The following is a 19,769-nucleotide window of genomic DNA, read 5'->3' as shown; positions in this document are numbered from 1 at the left end:
ATGTAATTAAATAATTTTAAAACAGGAATAATGTCTTTTATTATCCATATCAAACATCTCAGAGATGCTCTGATAGAAACAGGTTTGCCTCATTCTTCATGTAAAGGTAGAATTTTCTGAAAGTTACAGTAACAGTGACGCTCTGATCATTTTGTGTTTCTAAGTTGGTGTGACGTCTCAGTGCTACATGGTATTTCTGTATTTTTGGAGTTTTAGTGTAACGGCTCCTCTGGGGCTTGAAACAGCCTGGAACATCCAGTCCAGCTCTGTGAGTCGGATCAGTTTTAAGAAACATTAACAAACATATTATATAATTTATCTTTAGCCTTTTTCACTGCTAATTGATATTGGAACAAAGATCAAAATAATGACCAGCAGCTTCTTGTGATCCTTTTGAATAAAACTAAAAACTAAAAATACAAAACTTCATTTTGCTTCTTTTTCAAAATTATTCTCTACTTTGCAAGTCCATCTCATAAAATCCCAACAAAGTTTGTGCCTGTTATACCACAAAGTGTTTTGTAAGGCACACTAATTGAGTTGGAAGGTTTATTTTATTATTAAATATTTTTATTGTTTAATGTATCTTTATTATTTAAGACAAGATCCTGCCAGTCTTTGTGCATCGCTGCAGGACGCTCGTTATGTTGACATATTGTCGTGTTTTAGGTCTCAGTCTTTTGTCTTTTTATTGTCATTGGCTGTAAAACCAATCAGCTTCTGAGGTTTTGTGAAGCTGAGTTACGAGTGGCTCGCCTTCAGCTTTACTGATTTTTACTGTACGCGTCTCTTATTAGTAGAAAATTACAAAACAAACAGCTGAAGTTAATAAAAGTCAGGACAGTTGATGTGTGATGTCTCAGGTTGGATGTGACAGTCATCCTCTGCTTCACTCGCAGCTTAAATCTGCAGTAAGTGGCTCATGCCTCAGACATCTGATCATGTGACCTTTGACAAGCTTTATGGAAAAGCTGCTTTTGTTTGTGACACATTCAGGTCACGCCTGATCCAGAGTAAACACAATATTTATCTACAACCCAGAGAGAGTATTACTGGAGCTGATCAGGTGGCTGATCAGGGAAGTTCATTCCAGGATGGGAACATTCTGGAGTTCCTCAGGGTGTGTCCTGTTGGAACCGCTAACAATGCAACCAGACTCCACATAGATGGACAAACATCCTCCATTGACTCTGGTTTGATGAGAGTAGCTGAAGTTCTGCTTGCCAGCAGAACATATAGAAAACTCATCACATCAGCAGATTTCTGACGGGGATTGCTTTGTTTTTGTCTGTTTCTGTAGAACCTTCTGGCGTGTTTTCATAGCGGCTCTGACAGTTTCTCTGGAGACGCCTGTGAGGTGAAGGTGGCGGCTCCGTCTCACTCTCCATCAGCTGAGGCCGAGTACTGGAGGATCAAAGCTATGGCTCAGCAGGTCGGTTAACAGATCCTAAAACTAAATGAGACATTAACTTTTTACACAAATTGTTTCCATTAAATGAATTAAATAGATGAGTGTGGCATGTAAGACTGTAGTAGAGCAGAGGATGATCCAGAAACGTTTGAGTCATGTCCTCTCTGTGTCTCAGGTCTTCATGTTGGACACTCAGTGCTCTCCAAAGACGCCCAACAACAAGGATGGCTTTGAGCATGCTCAGTCCTGTGTGCTCATCATCGAGCTGCCAGCTGACCAGCAGTCCAACGGGCATGCTCAGAAGAGGTGGACCCTGGTCTCACTCACTGATGCATGTTTTAATTCTCTAACCCCAAATCAAATCTCTCTGCTGGTTCTCACTGACATTCTGTCCAGCTGGCACATTGTTTCTGGTTTTCTGTTAAATCCAAATCAGTGTCTGCTTCAGGTTGTGCTGCTGAGATTATTCTCTCCATGTCTGTCTCATGAACTCTCTCTGTTCTCTTTCTGCTGCTGTGCTGCAGGAAAATTGGGTAAGGTAGTTTTCTGACATCACTGTCAGATTTATTAGAGAGACAGATGCTCACAGGCAGCAGTCATCTGTAGCGTGTTCATAATCACACGGCATCATTCACCATCAGAAGTGCACAACACGCAGAAAATGAACAGACTGTAGCAGATTAAACATTCCTGTCTGTGTGACAGGATGACAGAACGAGTCTCTTCTCTGACCTGCTGCTGATGATTAAAAAACATCTACCTTTAACTCTGATCCTGGTTCACATCAGCTTTTAAATCAATCCATAACTTATTGTTTTCAACCAAAACAATTTTTACGCTGTCATCTACAGTTTTTAGACCTTATATAAAAATTTACCTGCTGCTTCTCTGAAATCTTCTACATGTTTAATATAATTAGGATAAAGTGTTGTGTAACTCTGTTCATCATATTTTTCAAAGCTTACCTCATTATGTTTCTAATAAACGTAATGAATAACAGTGATTCAGTGGAATGTGATTATTTTTATTTTACATCTAAAATCCTGTTTTAGTTGATTTTTCTGTAGAAAGTTGAGACAAAGATTTTAGTTTTATTGTTAAAACCGACTGAACATGATTTATCATTTTTTCCCTCCTCCAGGATCCCGTTCCGGACCATCGTGGTGAGCCTGCTTTCCCATCAGGTCCTGCTCCAGAACCTCTACGACATCCTGCTGGAGGAGTTTGTCAAGCAGCCTGAAGACAACGAGCGGGTGACCCCTGTGACCTCTGACCCCAGCAGACCCACCGCCGGCTTCCTGCGCTACATCTCCATGACAAATTTAGCCATCATCCTGGACCTGCTGCTGGACTCTTACAGGTTGCTGCTGTGTTTAACATAAACTGGGACAGCCAGGTTGTACTGGTGCAGAGCGGTTCTGACCGGTGCGTTGGTGTCGTCTCTGCAGGACGGCTCGGGACTTTGATACCCGGCCGGGTCTGAAGTACCTGCTGATGAAGGTGTCGGGTGTTTGTGGAGCAGCAAACCTTTACCGTCAGTCGGCGATGAGCTTCAACCTGTACTTCCAGGCGCTGCTGTGCGCCACGCTGAGCCAGGCTGAGAGCATGACCGCCCAGCAGGTGGGAACCAATCAGCAAAATGACCTCAGAGTCACTCAGTAATCCCTGCTGATGCTCTAAATGACCATTTTGAAATTGACTGTGGGTCACATCGTATTTTAGAGTATTCTGATGTTTAGCAGCAAAAACTGATCCCAGTTTAAATTCAATAGTTAAACCCTTTTTCATTCTCCCAGTTCAGCATTAAGCCAAACATCCAAAACTGTTTCTTAATGCATCAAAATATTAAACCAAAGTTATGTTCAGCCTGATTCAGACATCTTTAGATCTGAATTAATTACTCACCTTTTCTTTCTATAAAAGACGGTGATGAAATGAACAAGAATATAATAAATATTCTGCCTGTGTTGGAGGAGTTCAAGGAACTCATTCGTTCCTTAATGAGTTCAGTATTTTCCTGCAGCTGGAGTTTAGTAAGAGTTAATATAATAATAATCAACAGAGGTATTTATAGACCAGAAATGTGTCAGATTTTCTCCCTGCCTTACTGTCTGCAGGTGTACTGAAAACATTTAGAGCAGGTATTTGAAATGTTTGGATTATATGAATTGATGTCATTTATTAAGTGTAATAATCTGAATACATTAGTGTCCACAAGTCACACATTGATGACCATCAGTTTCCACCTAAAACATTTACTAATAAGTATTTTGTAATAAGAAAAAAACATTTTCTCCTAATTAAACGTTTATGTTCAGGTGAAGAGGATTCTGCATGAGGAAGAGGAAGGCAACTCTGACTCCTCCCACCCTGGCTCCGCCTCCTCAGAGGATGAAGATATCTTTGAAGAAACAGCACAGGTAATAAAAACATGGAGCCTGATTGGTGGAGCAGTTTGTGTTTCATTTGGTTACTATGAAGTTTAAAGTGTCGCTGAATCTGTCCATCTCATATTTTATATTCTCAGAAGAAAATAATAGCTAAAACTCTTTTCCAAACAACTTTATATCATCCTAACTGACCTAAAACAGAAAGAAAATCATTTTTCTTTTTTCATTCAGTCGTTTAGATCTCAGGTTTCAGTTGCTTGCTGTGAATCAGGTCATTGAGTCGGTTTCCTCTGGCAGGTGAGCCCCCCTCGCGGCCGTGAGAAGCGCCATCAGTGGCAGGCTCCTGCCCCGTCGCTCAGCGTCCAGCCTCTAGGGGGCGCCGACTGGGCCTGGCTGGTCAAGCGTCTCTACAAAGTGTGCATGGATCTGTGCAACAGCTACATCCAGATGCACCGGGACCTGGAGAGCACGCTGGAGGAGACGCCGCTGCTGAGAGGAGGCGGGGGGTCAGGAGGAGATCACGTTTTCTTCCTGCCTCTCTTCCATTCAGAGACTTCCACTCCGACGTCAGCCGGCGGCTTTTCCGCCAGGGGGACGCCCTCAGAGGAGGGAGGGGTCAGAGGTCAGGGAGTAGATCTGAGTGCAGCTTCACCTGGAGAAACACCAACACCCAGCCCCAGATTCAGGTCTGACATCTCTCCTGCTACTGATTAATAATTATTTGAACTTGCAGCTACAGTATGTCACCTCTATAAAAAATCTATTTTCTACAAATTTGTTTAAACTGATAATATGTTGTATTGCATGAGAAAATCTATGAAAAAACTCTCCTCCCAGTTCTACTGCAGCGATCAGTCAAAACAACCAGTCAGATCCAGGAGTGTCTCAGCGCTGTAAATTACTCATGTGTACACGCTGCTCAATGTGATAATGACAGAGAAACAACTTACTGTTACAGAAAAAAATGTCTATCTACCGTCATCTGTGGCTATACTAACTAGCTTTAGCATTCATGGCAGCCTCAGATGCAGTAAACCAGCTGTAGCGCAGCAGAAAGTGTGAGTGGTGCACTATCATGACTGACAGCACTAAGACCCTCCTCCTGGCTCTGATTGGTTGTTTCTGACTGAGTGGTGAATTTCTGCAGTTCGCACTGTGTGAAGACAGAGGAACTCGACTTTTTTTTGTGTGAAAAAAGTGACATTTTAACAGAAATGTAAAAAAAACTATTTTTATAAAGTCTACATTCTGTAACTAAATGTCTTAACCTTCATTCATCTTCTCAGCTATTTCTATATCTTCCAGCTTCACAGGCAGTCTGCCGCACCACTTCCAGACCGGAGCAGAAAAGAGAGACTGCGGCATCACAGGGAGCTCGGTAGGAGGAGTTCCCAGCAGCGCCACGCCCGGAAGGAGGAAGGAATGGTGGGAAAACGCCGGTAACAAACTGTACACCATCGCTACGGACAAAACCATCAACAAGCTGATGATGGAGTACAAACGCAGGAAGCAGCAGCAGCCGGTGCAGCAGCAGCAGCCGGTGCAGCAGAGCCACATCAACCTGTTCATGAAGGAGCAGGGCCGGGTGGCGCCGGGAGGAGCGGTGGGAGGAGACAGGAGGGGCCCCGTGGAGCTGCAGAGGCCCCAGCAGCTGGTGGACCAGCAGGGGCCCCCGCTCAGGCACTCGGTCAGCGCGGGGCCCGAAGTGCTGAGGCAGGAGAAGAGGCCTCGGTCAGGATCCACCATCAGCTCACACAGCGTCTCCCTGAGGGACTCCGAGGCCCAGATACAGGTGAGGGAGGAGAGACGAATTTTACAGCTAAGAAACAAACTCTGATGTACTTTCATTACTTTTCTTTAAAAGTAAAACTGAAGGGTTTGTTTCACCTGTCAGATCGCCCACAGAGTTTATTTATGTCACACACGCCTCGTAGTTTTTTTACCAACAGTGAAATCCTCCAACATCTAAAGTCTGACGCCACTCCAATTTTATTTACAATTTCTGAAGAAGGAAGTTATGTTCAGTGTCTTTTTAAAAGTTTCTGTGTCGTTTCCTTCAGTGGTTCTTGGTGCAGCGCCCCCACAGGCCAGGAGGGGAACAGGTTGCTCAAAAGGTTCTGTTGGTTGGACTCAGAGCAGAGTGGAAGAAAACCACAGCAGCTGGAGTTGGGACAAATGTTGCAACATGTGTTGCAACAAGTTGATGTTCCCTCCAGCTTGCTCCAGTTCTGACCTTTGACCCGTCTCTCTCTGCAGGCGTGGACCAACATGGTTCTGACTCTCCTGAACCAGGTCCTCCTCCTGTCGGACTCCACCTTCCTGGCGCTCCAGCCGGCGCTCTACCCGTGCCTCAGCCAGCTCTCCTGCCACGTCACCGACTCGCGGGTCCGGCAGGCGCTGCGCGAGTGGCTCGGTCGGGTCGGCAGACTGTATGACATCATCATGTGACATCACCGGGGTCGATGAAGTGTGGCTGGGTGAAGGACACGCTGAGGATGTTGAGAGAAAGAAATGACCCTTTCACAGAGAGACGACTCAGTCAACTGGACGGAGGAACTGCTGATTAAATGAATAAAGTTTGTAAAGAGTTGTTTGTACGATGGAGAGCATTTAAATATTAATGTGGCATTTTTGCTCTGGTTCCTTGTTAAAGTCTGATTTTCTGAATGGCTTTTATTTATTTCATAATATTCAGAGCTCTTCTGTTTTTGCTGGTACATGTTCCTTGTCATCTTGGTACCGTCTGTGTTGTGTTGCTTCATATTTATTGTCATATTGTGATGCTTCCTTGTGCATCGCAGCATTCCTCTGAGACTTTTCCCACCTTTTATTACATATTTTGTGGATTTCTCAAAGTTCCAGCAGTCAACATGTGCATTCATGTTGCTGCTGCTGAAACAGAGAAAACAACTTATTTGCTTTTAAACAAAAATGGTAAAATAAAATAAAAAAAATCCACAAGGTGCCTTTGGGGGAGAATTTAATAAGCTGTTGCTTATCATCATTTCTGTTTTTAGTCAGTTACCAGGAAGTTTGAAGGAAGTTTCTGCTTTAACTAAGATCCAGCTTCAGTCTTTGGACCACAAACATTTCATTTCAGAGTCAAACAGGCGACTTATTGTGGATTTAATCCAATTGTGTTTTGGTCGTCTCTTTTCTAGCTTCAGCTCTTTGTGTCTCTGTAACGCTGAATGTCACTCCTGTTAAACATGGAACACTGAGGTACTTATTTAAACCAAATACAACATGCAGAATATGGATTTATGGCCTCTTCTTGAATTCTGCAATGTTTTTATGCTTCTTCTCTCACTGTGAAGATCATTTTGTTTGAAATTTGACATGTGAGAAACGTGAAGCTGCTTATGGTGTTACTGCTGTCACTGTTTGTTCCTGATCTGACTGCAGCTGAATCTCTGAGGGCTGAAACTGAAAGCTGCAGGTTAACAAAATCTCCTGAAACATGTTCAACATCTTCTGTTACTGATTGAATGTCTTCATTTAAAATACAACCAGATCCAGCTGAATTGTCCAAGCGGACTCTTGTCTTCTTTATAAAGGAGTAAAATGTGGGGCCAAAACATAGATGATTATTGAAAATAATGCTCTGTAGTGTGAATTTAAAGTTAAAAGTCTAAATAGTTTGTGTCCAGGATGTGGGGGATCTGCAGAGATGTTTTCCTGACCATATTAAGACGGTTCTGTCCCAGTAAAGATCAGGCAGTTTTTAGCTCACTCGATAAGAAGGTCTTAGTGTGTCGTCATGGTGACATCTGTTGATGTTGGATCATGAGAAGAGAAAGTTTTAAACTCACTGGTCACACCATATGACACCAACAGCCTCTTTATGTCCACAGCTGTAAGCTAATGCTCCTGTAATGTTCTCAGTGGTTTGCACATTGTGTCCAGCTGATGTTTTATCAGCCATAATGATCGCTCCATAAAAGGAGCTCAAAGAAACGAGAATTAGTCGATATGCCAATAAATGGTGTGTGAATTGTGACTCCTTTAGGATATGATGGGTTCTCTACTGGGAGTAGTTTCCACAATAACAAATGACACCAAAATATGAGGCCCTAAAATCATGGTTAATGTTGAGAAGGAAGACAGTCAATCAGAGGCTCGTAGGTTCATCTGGTTTATAACACAACAATCACAACTCAACTCATAAAAAATAAGTTTAATATTTTTGTTCTTGCCTGCATGTTTCCTTGTAACGGTACTTTCTTGCGTTTGTACCTTGAAATGAGGTTTTGTAAATTTGCCCTGACCGCACCACGTTGAAACGGCCGGTTTTAATCCAGGGTGAACAGGTCTTAGTAGAGCTGTTGTTCCAGAGACGGTTGAGACAATCAGCCTCTGCTCATCCTTTTACCGTCTGCTCTCCACACAACACACTACGACCTCATTTTGTGATTTGGGTCCAAGTGTTTTCACAAGCTGCATAGAATAGTTTCACAAGATAAGTCTACAGAGAAAACCACTCTAAGCTGGAGCTGCACTGACCTCCATTAACACCAAAGTCCACTTTAGGATAGATTATGACAGAGGCATGTTGCACTGATGCGAGCGCCACTCAGTCGGATCATATTGAGGACAGGAAGGCCAGTTGGTTTCTGATTCTCCTAAGGAGATTTACTCTTTTCACCCACTTCATCAGTTTGTCCCAATCATTTCTAAGTACTTTCTCATTCTTCATTACTGCTTCATTCACTCCATTTGCTCCAGTTTTCTCTGACTGATAAAACGACTCAAACCCAACCGATTGGTGTCAAGTCAGTTTTCATTGGACTGTTTATCCAAACAATTCATCTTCAACTATTTATTTCAGAATCAGTTTCTAATTTGGATTCCTTTTATTTCAAAAACTAAAACTGATTTTGAATGTAGAAAATAATGTGTGGCCCTCTTACAATAATAATATTTCCAGAAGATTTTCATCTTACCCGGTAAAACTCCAGCTATCATTTAGTAATAGTTTTTTTTCCACAACGCCTCGTTGAGTCCGACAGACACCAAGACTCTTTGACTCCTTCTGATGTTTTGCAACTAAAATCAAGTCAAGTGCTTGGAGAAATAACTGCAGGATGAAGAACGTTTCATACACCTTACAGGTATTTGGTGTTTGTCCAAAAACCAGTTAGACTTAACATGGTCTCTGAACATATCAAACATAATGGTTAGCTGATGTTAATAAATTAGAGACTTATAAAAGTTTTGTTCAGCATCTGAGTGAAAGTGATCACAAAGTGATTGAGTGCATAAAATGTGGAGAGTTAGTAATGCAAAAAAATGTTTTGCATCACCAAAAGCTATGAAACCATCCAAGTGATCTGTAAGGATGAAAAATCCATCTGTCTGTTTCTGTGAAGCAGTGAATACAGACTGAACAATGACCGTCAGCAGGATGTTTTTTGTCTCTCGGTCTCATTCTGTCCCCACCCAGTGTCCCTGACCTGTCCTAATTCCAGCTGTCTGAGGGCAAGCAGAGAGTGGACAGATGTTGTCAGCCGTCAGTGTGATCAGCAGTGAACAGAAAGGATTTAGTTGTTAAGTCCATGACTAAAAAAAAGCTGTTGACTAATGTGTCTGTGTCATGCAAACATTCATCACAAACTGATTTTCCTTCCTCCTGCTTCACTCTGATTTTTATTTTTTGAATCAGCCGGGATATTTGTCTGTGCTCTTCAGAGATATTCCCACTTTTAGTTCTTCTGTGTGGATTTCACACATTTAACCTAAATTTGATTAACCTAAAGCTTTGGCTGAAAGTTTCAGATCTTGTGATTGCCCCACACTGAAGATCTTCTGTCCAAACATCATCTGTTAATTTTATTTGCAAAATTATTAGCATTTTGCTTTTCATTTTTGCTTGGAAGCCCTCGTCTTAACTCATCCAGTAATAAACAGAGAAACCATCAATAGTTTGGTGACTTCAGTTACAGATTAGTGGGGAACTAAAAAAGCAAAGTCTGACCTCGTCTGCTTTCGCTGAGATCAGACTTTAGTTGTGCTGCTGGGCAGATGCAGCAGACTGTTTCATGATTGGCTGTGTCATTGATAGATGACGGTTCTGATTACAGGAAGGAAAGCTGTTTGTCTGGTAATCGAGGAGCGGAGCAGTTAAAGCAGCTTTGATGCAGCTGACCTGGCGTTTGACACGGCCAGAGAAAGTATTTATGTGACCCAGACATGTGGCACAGTTTCTGAAGTGGACGGTTCCGGTACAGAGGGGTCAGAAACATGCTGCACCAACCAAACTGGTATTTTGAGTCTTTCTAATCTACACCATGTTTGTAATCTTTTAATCTCATCCAATAAAGAAAGAAAAACTTTATTTCTAGATTTCTATAAATCTACAATTGAAAGAATAAAGCTTTATGAGGTGCAGAAAGTAGTAAGAGATTTTTCTGTCTTGTTCTGTATTTTGAAATATAAGGATAATAATTACATTTTTTATTCAAATATTTCAGCAAGATTCTTTAAACTCCCCTCAGTGTCTTATGTAAATGATGCCCTGAATAATTATTCAGGAACTCACATCCATCCCTCCTTTTGAGATCAGGTCACATCATTTCTTTCTCCCATCTCCTCCTGGATGATTCCAAACTGGTCCTGGTCCTGGAAGGAGTACTCTGCTCCTTACCTGAGTCCTTCTCAGCTCTGGACTCTCCTTTCCTTTGATTGTATCTGAAGAGAGGCGACCAGGAGTCTGCAGACGTTGCTCACCTCGTCTCTGACGCAGTCTGACCAATGTTTTAGGGAGGTTCAGCTCTGCTGAAAGGATCTTATTCATGATCACTGGAACTCAGACGTATCAGGACAGAAAACATGGATGGAGCTGAAAGCTAAAGCTGCATCATTATTCACAACACAGCATCTCAAGGCACTTTACAGAAAAAAGTTATCATCAAACAGTCCATCAAGTTCAGTTCAATACTCAAAGTAGTTTAACAAGTTTTCTATCTAAGACACTGGTCTCAAGCAGCAGTCCTTAAGTCCTGCGACCTTTAGATGTCTTTCTGCTTCAGCACACTGGAGTCCAATATTAGCTCATTAGCAGAGCTCTGCAGAGCGTGATTGGATGCTTGTGAGACAGTTTTGTGATTTAGGTCAAGTGTGTAGGATAAGGGACACATCTAAAAGTTGTAGGACTCTGGCCCTGATCTAAGGAAACCCAGCAGATTGATTGAGTCATTGATTTGCAGCATCCGCTCCTGGACATAGCGACAGTAGACAGACACCAGCGTTGTGTCCTTGACTTTGCAGCAGTTCCTCATACCAATCATGCATGTAGCGACAGTGGAGAGGAAAGATTCCCCTTTAACAGGAAGAAACCTCCAGCAGAACCAAAACCGTTGAGTTTTCAGCTCAATAAATTTGAACAAACTGTTGTTGCTTTTATCAAAGATCATAAAAGATCCAGATTAAAACTGTCTGTTTTGATTCAAATCTGCCTCTTTCTCTGAGTTTGGAGCCTTTCTATTACAGGACTGGATTATTTCTGAACTTTCTGCAATTCAAAACATCAGATTTTTGTTTAAAGTGGATCATTTGCATTGATTGATCAGGATGAAACTCGAATTGAATCAAGAGTCCAGCTGTGTTGTTGTTCTGATGATCTGCCCATCAGAACCAGTGACGTCTCTGTTCCTCTCCTCCTCTGGATGCTCTCTCTCTGTCTGCTGCCCTCATTTCTCCCCTCCCACTCATCACTTTTTATTTCAGCCTGATCACTTCGGCGCCACTCTCAGTGAAACCATCAGCTGTGAGCAGACAGCTCCTCCGCTGCGCCTCTTTGCTCCACCTTTACTTTCTGTCTGCTTGTGGCCTCTGGTTTCAGCAGGACTTTGGATCCTCCTCCAGCCCACCATGCGGTCTCTGCTGGAGAGCAGCTGGATGAGGTTTGGACCTGCAGGTCGGGACTCTCTGGACTGGTCCACTGTCCCATCACCGCTGCCGTCCACCGACAGACAGGCTACGGTGAGTCCATGCAGTCGGAGCGACGCACTGCTGCTTCTGCTCCACACAGGTGGTGTTGTGAATGAAAAAAGGGGGAAAATCCTAATGAACCACAACTAAGCATGTAAGCTTTTATTTTCAGATGAGCTTTTCAGGTTTAATTAGGAAAGAAAAATTCTCCAATTTTGATAAAGATTAAAACTTTTTACTTCTGCAGTTTCCTGTAGAGCAGTTTGTGTTACTATTTCAAAATATTGCTCATCTGAACAATTTTTTTTTTTATCTGTTTGGTTCTGGTTTCAGAAAATCAAGGCAGCAGAATGAGCAGACACATTTACTTTAAAAATACATATATCATAGTCACATTTACACATAAAATATCTCCTATTTTAAATGTCACAGTTAACCAGGCTGGTTACATTACTCTGGGACTTTTAAACAAATTTGTTTTTACATATAAATATCTGTGGCAGCTAAAGTTTATCCTCAACAATATATATTTAAATCAAACTTAATTCAAGTAAATGGTTCTCTTTCCTAGTTTGTAAAAATAATTTTATAATTAAAACATTTTTAAAGCATAATTTAGACACATATTCATACCATGTTTTACAGTTTTACTCAACATCAAGACAAAGATTTCTTTTTCTTTTTCTACCAATCAGAACACCATCAACATTTAAATCAATTAGGAAATCATAAAGAAGAACAGCTGTTCTTCTTGTAATCCTCACAGTTCACACATGCAGATTAACATCTTTTAAAGAGGACAAAGTAAATCTTTGACCTACAGCGCCCTCCAGTGGCCAGATGTTGCCTCTCTGTTTATCAGACAGACAGATGAATGCATGCAGGGGTGGACATGTGTGTATTTATGTGTGTGTGATTATTTTCTGGTCCTAACTGTGTCTGGCTCTTAGGGTCAAGGTTCAGGTGAAGCCATCATCAGCACCAGATTCATCACCTACATCGTCATAGGAACGGCTTCCTTCCTCGTCCTTTTGGTGAGCATCCTTGGCTTTCTGATCTGTCGGCGCCGGCGGGGCTTCCGTCTGGATGGGAAGCTGGATTTGGCCAACGTGATCGCCCTGGAAGATCTGCAGGACCCGGAGAGGAACTGTGAGCTGCTGTCCTCCCTGCGCCGCAGCAGGGGCCAGTTTCCCAGTAGCAGCTCTGAACAGGATGTGTCAGATGGGGTGTTCCTCATGGTCTACCTGCCCTCGCCCTATGAGCAGACCCTCACCAGGATCGCCAGGGCAGCCAGCACAAGCAGCTCCAAGGATGTGGAGCTGCTGCCATCCAGTCCTGGACCAGAGACAGGAGAGTCAGAGAAAGAAGGGATGGGAACGAATGATGAAGTAATCCTGAAGGCAGAAAACATGACTGAATAAATGTGAAACAAGAAAGAGGACACTAAAGGACAGAATGCAACAATAAAAGACATTCATTATCCAGATGATTTCTTCTCTCTAATGCCTCTCGGTGAGCCAGACTTCTTCAGAAAGGTCACATGGTAGAAGAAGAGATCACTGCTCCTGTGCATTTAACATAATTTGGCTGACCAGGATCCAGAACACACGATCGATCCACCGATTCATTTGCTGTTGACAGGGACACTGTTGCCACGGTTTCCCTATAGATGACCATTTAAAATCACACAAACAGAACTATGAACTAGAACTTCCTCCCCATGAAGCCGACCTGAACCCAGGAGATATTTACAGGTTAAAATGCCGAAACATCCCTCGTTCAAAAACACCAGCAGAAAAATCCCTGCTTATTTTACATTACGGTTTGTAAAAATGTAAATCTGCGCTAAAGAGATTCTATTTTTTACTTTACTTGTATATCTGTTTTATTAGCTGTAGCATGGTTGTGTTTTTTACCTTTGAACTTTCCTGCTCTTGTATTTGAACAGAACCAGCTGGAATGAAAGTTACAGACGAAGGTGATTATTTGTACCCTGTCTTTGAAGACTACTAATAAAGTAAGCTTAAAGCATGTGGTAGTATCTCACTTTATTCAGTAAATAGTAAATAGCAATAAATAGTAAACACCTTTATTGTTGCTTTTATGGAGGAGAAAAAAGGCACAAGTTGCCATGGTTACTCTTGCATCATAACGAGCTCCAAAGAAATGAATGTCGGAGTAGTTTCCGAAGAGGAGGTTCTCAACGCATTCAAAATAAAAAGCACTCATGGAGAGTTTCTGGTTTCAAAAAGAGCATTTAGCTTTACTTAAAAAAATAACAGAAATATTCACCAAGTTGAATTCATACAAAATCCAAATCTAAATGTTAATTTGGTGGTAGCAAAACTGTTTTCACAATGTAACTTTGGCAAATGAGAAAGAAAAGTCTCCAAATTCATACGGATAGTTGTGCATGATGTGAGGAATGGTTAATCCGTGTCCCATGGGGTAACAAGACCTACAGGTGTGAACATCAGGCTGAAATATTCTGTTTTCCTATGATGTGTAATCGTTTACATTAGAACTATATCACCACAATAATGAGTCTACGCTCAGCTACTCAGGAAGTCCAGTTCAAACGTTGTTATGCATGAATAAACATTGACTATGTTGGTTTTGGGTAAATTTCTTCACCAGTCTGTCTGTCATGGAGATTATTAAGGGAAAAAAAATCCTAAATTTCCTTCAGATTGAGAGGAGGATACATACATCAGCAATTTTCTCTTTATCGGGAAATTATTTAGTGGTAGAATTTGGGTTATTGTGACTTTTAACTGTTTGGTTGGATTAGGCTTAAAATTTGCAAATCCTCCATTTTCTATATTACAGCAGTGTGACCTCTTCCCAGGTTCTTGTAAACTCACATGTAGGATTTCTCTCTTGGAATGTTAAACAGGTTTTTATGTCCCTCTGAGGCCTGTTGCATAATCCTGATGTAAACAAAATGTGATGATATCAAATCAAATCAAATTTTATTTGTATAGCACATTTCAGCAGCAAGGCATTTCAAAGTGCTTTACATCATTACAAACACAGAAACACAATGCAACATAGAATCAACAATCAAAACACAGCATTAAGTAAAGTAGATATAACTATGAAAAATGCATAAAATAAAATCTAGACCTACAGCTTCTAGTTTGCTTTACATGGAATAAAGAGCTTAACGTTTTCTCTTTTAATTTGTTCTTACAACATGTATTCAGTTAATCTGTAGCATGAAGAAGTTTAGCTTTAACTTCTGTTATGCACTTCATGCTCAGTATGTTTATATCAATCAATCAATCAATCAATCAATCAATCAATCAAATTTTATTTGTATAGCATATTTCAGCAGCAAGGCATTTCAAAGTGCTTTACATCATTACAAACACAGAAACACAATGCAACATAGAATCAACAATCAAAACATGACATTAAGTCAAGTTCCATCAATAAATTTGTAATTGATTACGTTTCAAATACAATCCTAAACAGGTGGGTTTTTAGTCGGGTTTGCAACCATAAAATGTTTACCTGTTACACTCCTACTGTTATAAGGAACAAAATACTTTTCTATGTGTGTAAGCACTTGTGATTGTGTATATTTATGGTATATGTACATGAACTTGTTTGTTTAAAGACTTTTTGAGTTGTATAAATTCACGCAGGAATCATGAAAATATTGATGTTAAGAATAATAGGAAGGAGAATGAAAATGATTAAATAAGTTCTATTCACACCCATTTTTCCCAAGCTTTTTTCCTGTAATAAATGAAATAATCTTTTGTCATTTACTTTCTATTTATGTCTGTTATAAAAAATTTGTTTGATGATTTGGAACATTTAAGTTAGACAGGAAAGTTAGAGAAGAAGAAATCTGGATTGAAGTTAATTTTCATAGCACTGCACATATATTCATGATGCCCTATAGATAAGAACAGAGAGCATCAGAAGTCAACATCTTACAGTAAAACACAAGTGGGAACACAGATCATTTTTAACAATACAGAACAAGTGAAGTCCAAGACTGGAGTAAAAGAGAACTGTTGTTTATGTAAAATGTAGTTTACAGATATATAATTCTGATCCGCATAACAAAAATAAATAACCATATAGTATTTTCATTTATAAACCACCCTGACAGCATTTTAAGCATGATCATAAGTTGTCAAGTTCTTAATTTGTTATCAGTCTACAGTTAGCCTTAAGAATTGGCTGTGGAAGGCGTATCACTCGTTTGGACCTCAAAACCTAAATATGTCACAACCGCAGTAACTTGACTTGAAAACAAATGAACAATTTGTATGTCAACCATCAAGTATGGTATGGAAGTCAAGAAATTAATTCTCAACACAGGAACACTGAGGAACCCGGTAGGACTGTAAATCCAGGATACAAGGTATCAGTGAATGTAGTGTTGAAGGTGTGGAGGTGGATTAGAGAGTCAGAGGAAACTCTGTAAAAGGACAGACTGCCAGCAGGACAGTCCACATACACGGCTACTCTGTTAGAAACAGTGGAAAAAGAGGATGATGAAAGGAGCTTCCTGTTCTTATAATGACTGACAGTGTAACCGTCGTCAGAGCAGCTCAAACTCCAGGAATCATCACTCTTTGCACACACAGAGTCATTAGTAAGTCCTCTCCTACGGATTCCTCTATAAGTTACTGATATCTCTATTTTTCCTCTCCACTCAACCTCCCAATAACAGCGATCACTGATAACATTTCTACACAGCAGCTGAGGAATATTTCTTCTGTCTAGATAATCAGTATCTGAGTGAGCCTTCTGCATATCTGTCACCTTCCTGTCGTTGTTTGAAAGTTGGAAGTTTTGGTTTATTGTGTCTCGGTCAAATGTCAGCTGACATGAATCTGATGGAGAGAAAAAACAATTTGAGTACAGTTACTGGTTTATTGATACTTTGATATATCACAAACAACGAATGTGGTTGTGTAGGAGTTGCTTTTATGTCATGAATCAACAACAGAAATAAACTTACACCTCCATGGACCTGGTTTTAAATATCGGTTACCAGCAGGCTCCACCCTGAAAGAGAAAAGGATGAGTAAGCATAAGTCTCTTTCAACATGCAAACATGGTCATTACATGGCTCTCATAAAAAATGTTCTAGTTCCTTTTCTTGTTCATGTATTTGTCAAGCACAAATATGATGCAGTGAGAGTTCAAGGACAATTGTTATTCGCAGCTAAGCTGTATAATCATATAAGTATAGTCATGGTCTCAGAAAAAGCTAAAACATAGCAGATTATGTTTGCTATAGTTTGCTGTAACACAAATTATGAAAATTTGTGTTACTGAGTCAGAGTAAATTCCTCTGAACCACAGTAAAATACATTTTTAAATAACTAAAATCACATTACTCACAGTGAAAATCTACATGTGAATAATGCAAAACTAACCCAATTAATCTATGAATTATTAGATTATGCTGCAATAACTTTTTTATTTACTGTACTTATTTGAACATGATAGAAAGCATGATAGACTCATGGCCTATTTTCAGATGGACCCTCATTATTAATCCAAATAAAAAAATAAAAAAAATAAACATAGGCTGATTAATTTTCCATTTATCATGTCTAAATATATACATCCATACATCCATACCCCCACACACTCATATGCGTTAGCCTCAATTTACTCTCACCCATATTTCTATATCTTGTGAAAATGACCTACTTATATTTCCTTTTGTATTGCATTGAATTTTGACTTTGTTTTAACTCCTCATTTAACTTGTTCCATAATTTTACACTATGAATCGACATACAAACTCAGCTTAGCTTAAGTTTGTCATATAAAAAGCGTTTGACTAATGTACCAGATTCTCTTTGTTTCTGCCCTTGGTGTAAAGCCAAAAGATGTACTTGAAATATCTCTGCACAGAAAAAAATTTAATCCTTTATTTAAAGCTAAAAAAGATGTTCGACACAATGTAGGTCTAAATATATTTTCTGTCCAATGGGAAAGTACTAACGTATTTTTCAGACTATAAGCCGCTGTTTTTCCCCCACGCGTTGAACCAAGCAGCTCAGAGCCCGGTGCGGCTTTTCTGTGTATTTTTCTTCAACTGCCACGGGGCTCTTTAGCAGGAAGTGAATAATTGGAAGTCAAAATTGAAAATCAAAGAAAAAAGTGCTGATTTTTATTTAGAACAAGCATGTGCTAGCAGCAGGCATGATTTTAAACTCATACCCCTTCATCATGCAAACAACACGGAGAAGTTTATATGATGCCGCTTTTAAGTTGAAGGCTATCAATCTGGCAGTACAGATCGATAGCTGCTGCACATAAGCTCGGCGTGAACGAATTCACGGTTCGGAGTTGGAGACGCAGGGCTGCGTCCTTAATAGCAGATTTATTAAGGACGCAGCCCTTCTGTGAGTCCTTGTGGAAAACCGAGAGCGGTGGAGATATCAGTGGCTTTTAGCCCGGTGTGGCTTATATATGTATGTTTGCAGTTTTTTCCAAAAAACTTTGTGGGTGCGTCCATAGTCCGGAAAATACAGCACTCCTGGAGACTGTGAGTTTTTCTGTTTTTGTAGCGGCAGAAAAAAAGCTACTGCATGTGTAACTATTACTGTCAATATTTTATCCAACATAAAAGAAAAAATACTTCAGTGACAAGAAGAACAAGCCTGTCATCTTCAGCGGTATGGCTAAGGTTTTGCCATACCTTAGCATTTCAAGTCTCCAATGTGGATCTCTCAGTCCAGCCGAAAGCATATTGACTCCTGAGTCACCTGGGTGATTGTAGCTCAAATCCAACTCTTGAAGATGATGGGTGTTTGATTTGAGTGCTGATACCAGAGAAGCACAGCCATCTTCTGTGATCAGGCAGCCTGACAAGCTGCAATAACAGAAATCAACAAACATGATTTAATATTCTTGTACTCTATATTGCAAAAATATTGATACTCTATATAGTGAAGGTTGGGTTGATTTTTGAGAGAGAAAGTCTAAAAAACTCTACGCTTGATTTTTTTATGTTGTTGACAAAATCTATCCTTTATGTTCATCGGCAGAGTTCTATTTTCTAAAACTCTAAAATCTATTAGTGTTTTGTTTTTTATTTCACACTATTCATGCACTGTTTAAGAAGACAATATACTGTAAAACAATGACACCTCACAAGTTCATTTTTATAATTTTTCTGGAGAAATGAGTGAAAAATTTACACAACGTGTATAACATTTATGTAGAACATATAAATGTTATGTATTATACATAGAGAAATCCTTTATGAACAAGCTTAGGAAGTCAGATCCTGGTTTCTGATACTTACGTTAGTTTCTCTAGTTTGCAGTATGGACTCTTTAGTCCATCAGATAGAAGCTTCACTCCTGAATCCTTCAAACTATTGTTTTTCAGGTCCAGTTCTTTGAGACTTGAAGACTGGGACCTGAGAACTGAGGACAGAGCTTCACAGCTTCTCTCTGAAAGGTTGCAGTTACTCAGTCTGAAGAATGACAATAAAAAGGTAAGACTGATGTTTAATCAATGAATTAACTTTTGCCTAGACTAGTTGATTCAAAATAAAAATAAAATTAAGTTAGCATAGTGCTTCACATTTAGAATTATGAATGAAGTAAACAGTTTGGTCAAGTAAAATTTTTAGTCATCTCTTTTCCAATGATGTCTTGGAGTTATTGCCAAAAAGTGTGTGTAAAGTAGTTTTTTCCCAACCAACATTATGTTTTCAAATAGGCATGCCACTTAAAGCATTCCATATAAAACCTTCTAAAGTGAATCTGCACGTAAACCTCCATGGGCTGAAGGTTCTCCATCTAACAACACAATGTCCCTAAGCACACAGCTAAATAACAAAGGAGTGGCTTTGGAACAACTTTTGCCCAGCTACTAAAGAATGGCCGGGTCTTTATATCAATATGAATCTTTTGATTTAAATGCCAATTTCAAAGCTTACAACAGTGGCTATATTAAAGTTAAATTAAATATGTTTTAATATCCTCCTGATTAAATATAAATAGTCAAACTTATTTCAACAGATAAACAAAAAACCGCCCCTGGTT

The 19,769-nt window shown here is 40.0% G+C and overlaps 3 protein-coding genes across 6 annotated transcripts in view; 2 read left to right on the top strand and 1 right to left on the bottom strand.

Annotated features, from left to right (window-relative positions):
• Positions 1 to 7,325, top strand: part of arfgef3 (ARFGEF family member 3) — a 37,961-nt gene extending 30,636 nt beyond the window's left edge. Inside the window, exons 34-42 of one of the 2 annotated variants that reach the window (XM_028006954.1) lie at positions 1,301 to 1,432; positions 1,587 to 1,717; positions 1,936 to 1,944; positions 2,553 to 2,771; positions 2,860 to 3,031; positions 3,730 to 3,831; positions 4,099 to 4,487; positions 5,107 to 5,593; positions 6,058 to 7,325. In XM_028006954.1, coding sequence (XP_027862755.1) covers positions 1,301 to 1,432; positions 1,587 to 1,717; positions 1,936 to 1,944; positions 2,553 to 2,771; positions 2,860 to 3,031; positions 3,730 to 3,831; positions 4,099 to 4,487; positions 5,107 to 5,593; positions 6,058 to 6,249 — 1,833 coding nt within the window. In that variant the 3' untranslated portion in view covers positions 6,250 to 7,325. The remainder of the gene's footprint in view (positions 1 to 1,300; positions 1,433 to 1,586; positions 1,718 to 1,935; positions 1,945 to 2,552; positions 2,772 to 2,859; positions 3,032 to 3,729; positions 3,832 to 4,098; positions 4,488 to 5,106; positions 5,594 to 6,057) is intronic. The other variant, XM_028006955.1, reaches the window with a different exon arrangement.
• A 127-nt stretch (positions 7,326 to 7,452) lies between these two features.
• smim28 (small integral membrane protein 28) lies at positions 7,453 to 13,768 on the top strand. Its single transcript, XM_028007083.1, has 2 exons — positions 7,453 to 11,781; positions 12,681 to 13,768. The coding sequence occupies exons 1-2, from the start codon at positions 11,371 to 11,373 to the stop codon at positions 13,149 to 13,151; spliced, it is 882 nt and encodes a 293-aa protein (XP_027862884.1). The 5' UTR covers positions 7,453 to 11,370; the 3' UTR covers positions 13,152 to 13,768.
• A 1,502-nt stretch (positions 13,769 to 15,270) lies between these two features.
• Positions 15,271 to 19,769, bottom strand: part of LOC114138016 (NLR family CARD domain-containing protein 3-like) — a 45,812-nt gene continuing 41,313 nt past the window's right edge. For all 3 annotated transcript variants that reach the window (XM_028007003.1, XM_028007001.1, XM_028007002.1), the window contains 4 exons: positions 19,022 to 19,195; positions 18,413 to 18,586; positions 16,715 to 16,761; positions 15,271 to 16,586 (listed from right to left, as the gene is read on the bottom strand). In XM_028007003.1, the coding sequence (XP_027862804.1) occupies positions 16,060 to 16,586; positions 16,715 to 16,761; positions 18,413 to 18,586; positions 19,022 to 19,195 (922 nt within the window). In that variant the 3' untranslated portion in view covers positions 15,271 to 16,059. The remainder of the gene's footprint in view (positions 16,587 to 16,714; positions 16,762 to 18,412; positions 18,587 to 19,021; positions 19,196 to 19,769) is intronic.

The sequence above is a fragment of the Xiphophorus couchianus genome, chromosome 22 (assembly GCF_001444195.1).
Source record: "Xiphophorus couchianus chromosome 22, X_couchianus-1.0, whole genome shotgun sequence".
Lineage (NCBI taxonomy): Eukaryota > Metazoa > Chordata > Actinopteri > Cyprinodontiformes > Poeciliidae > Xiphophorus > Xiphophorus couchianus.
Note: the sequence above shows the minus strand (reverse complement) of the source record. Positions and strands in the feature narration are given on the sequence as shown.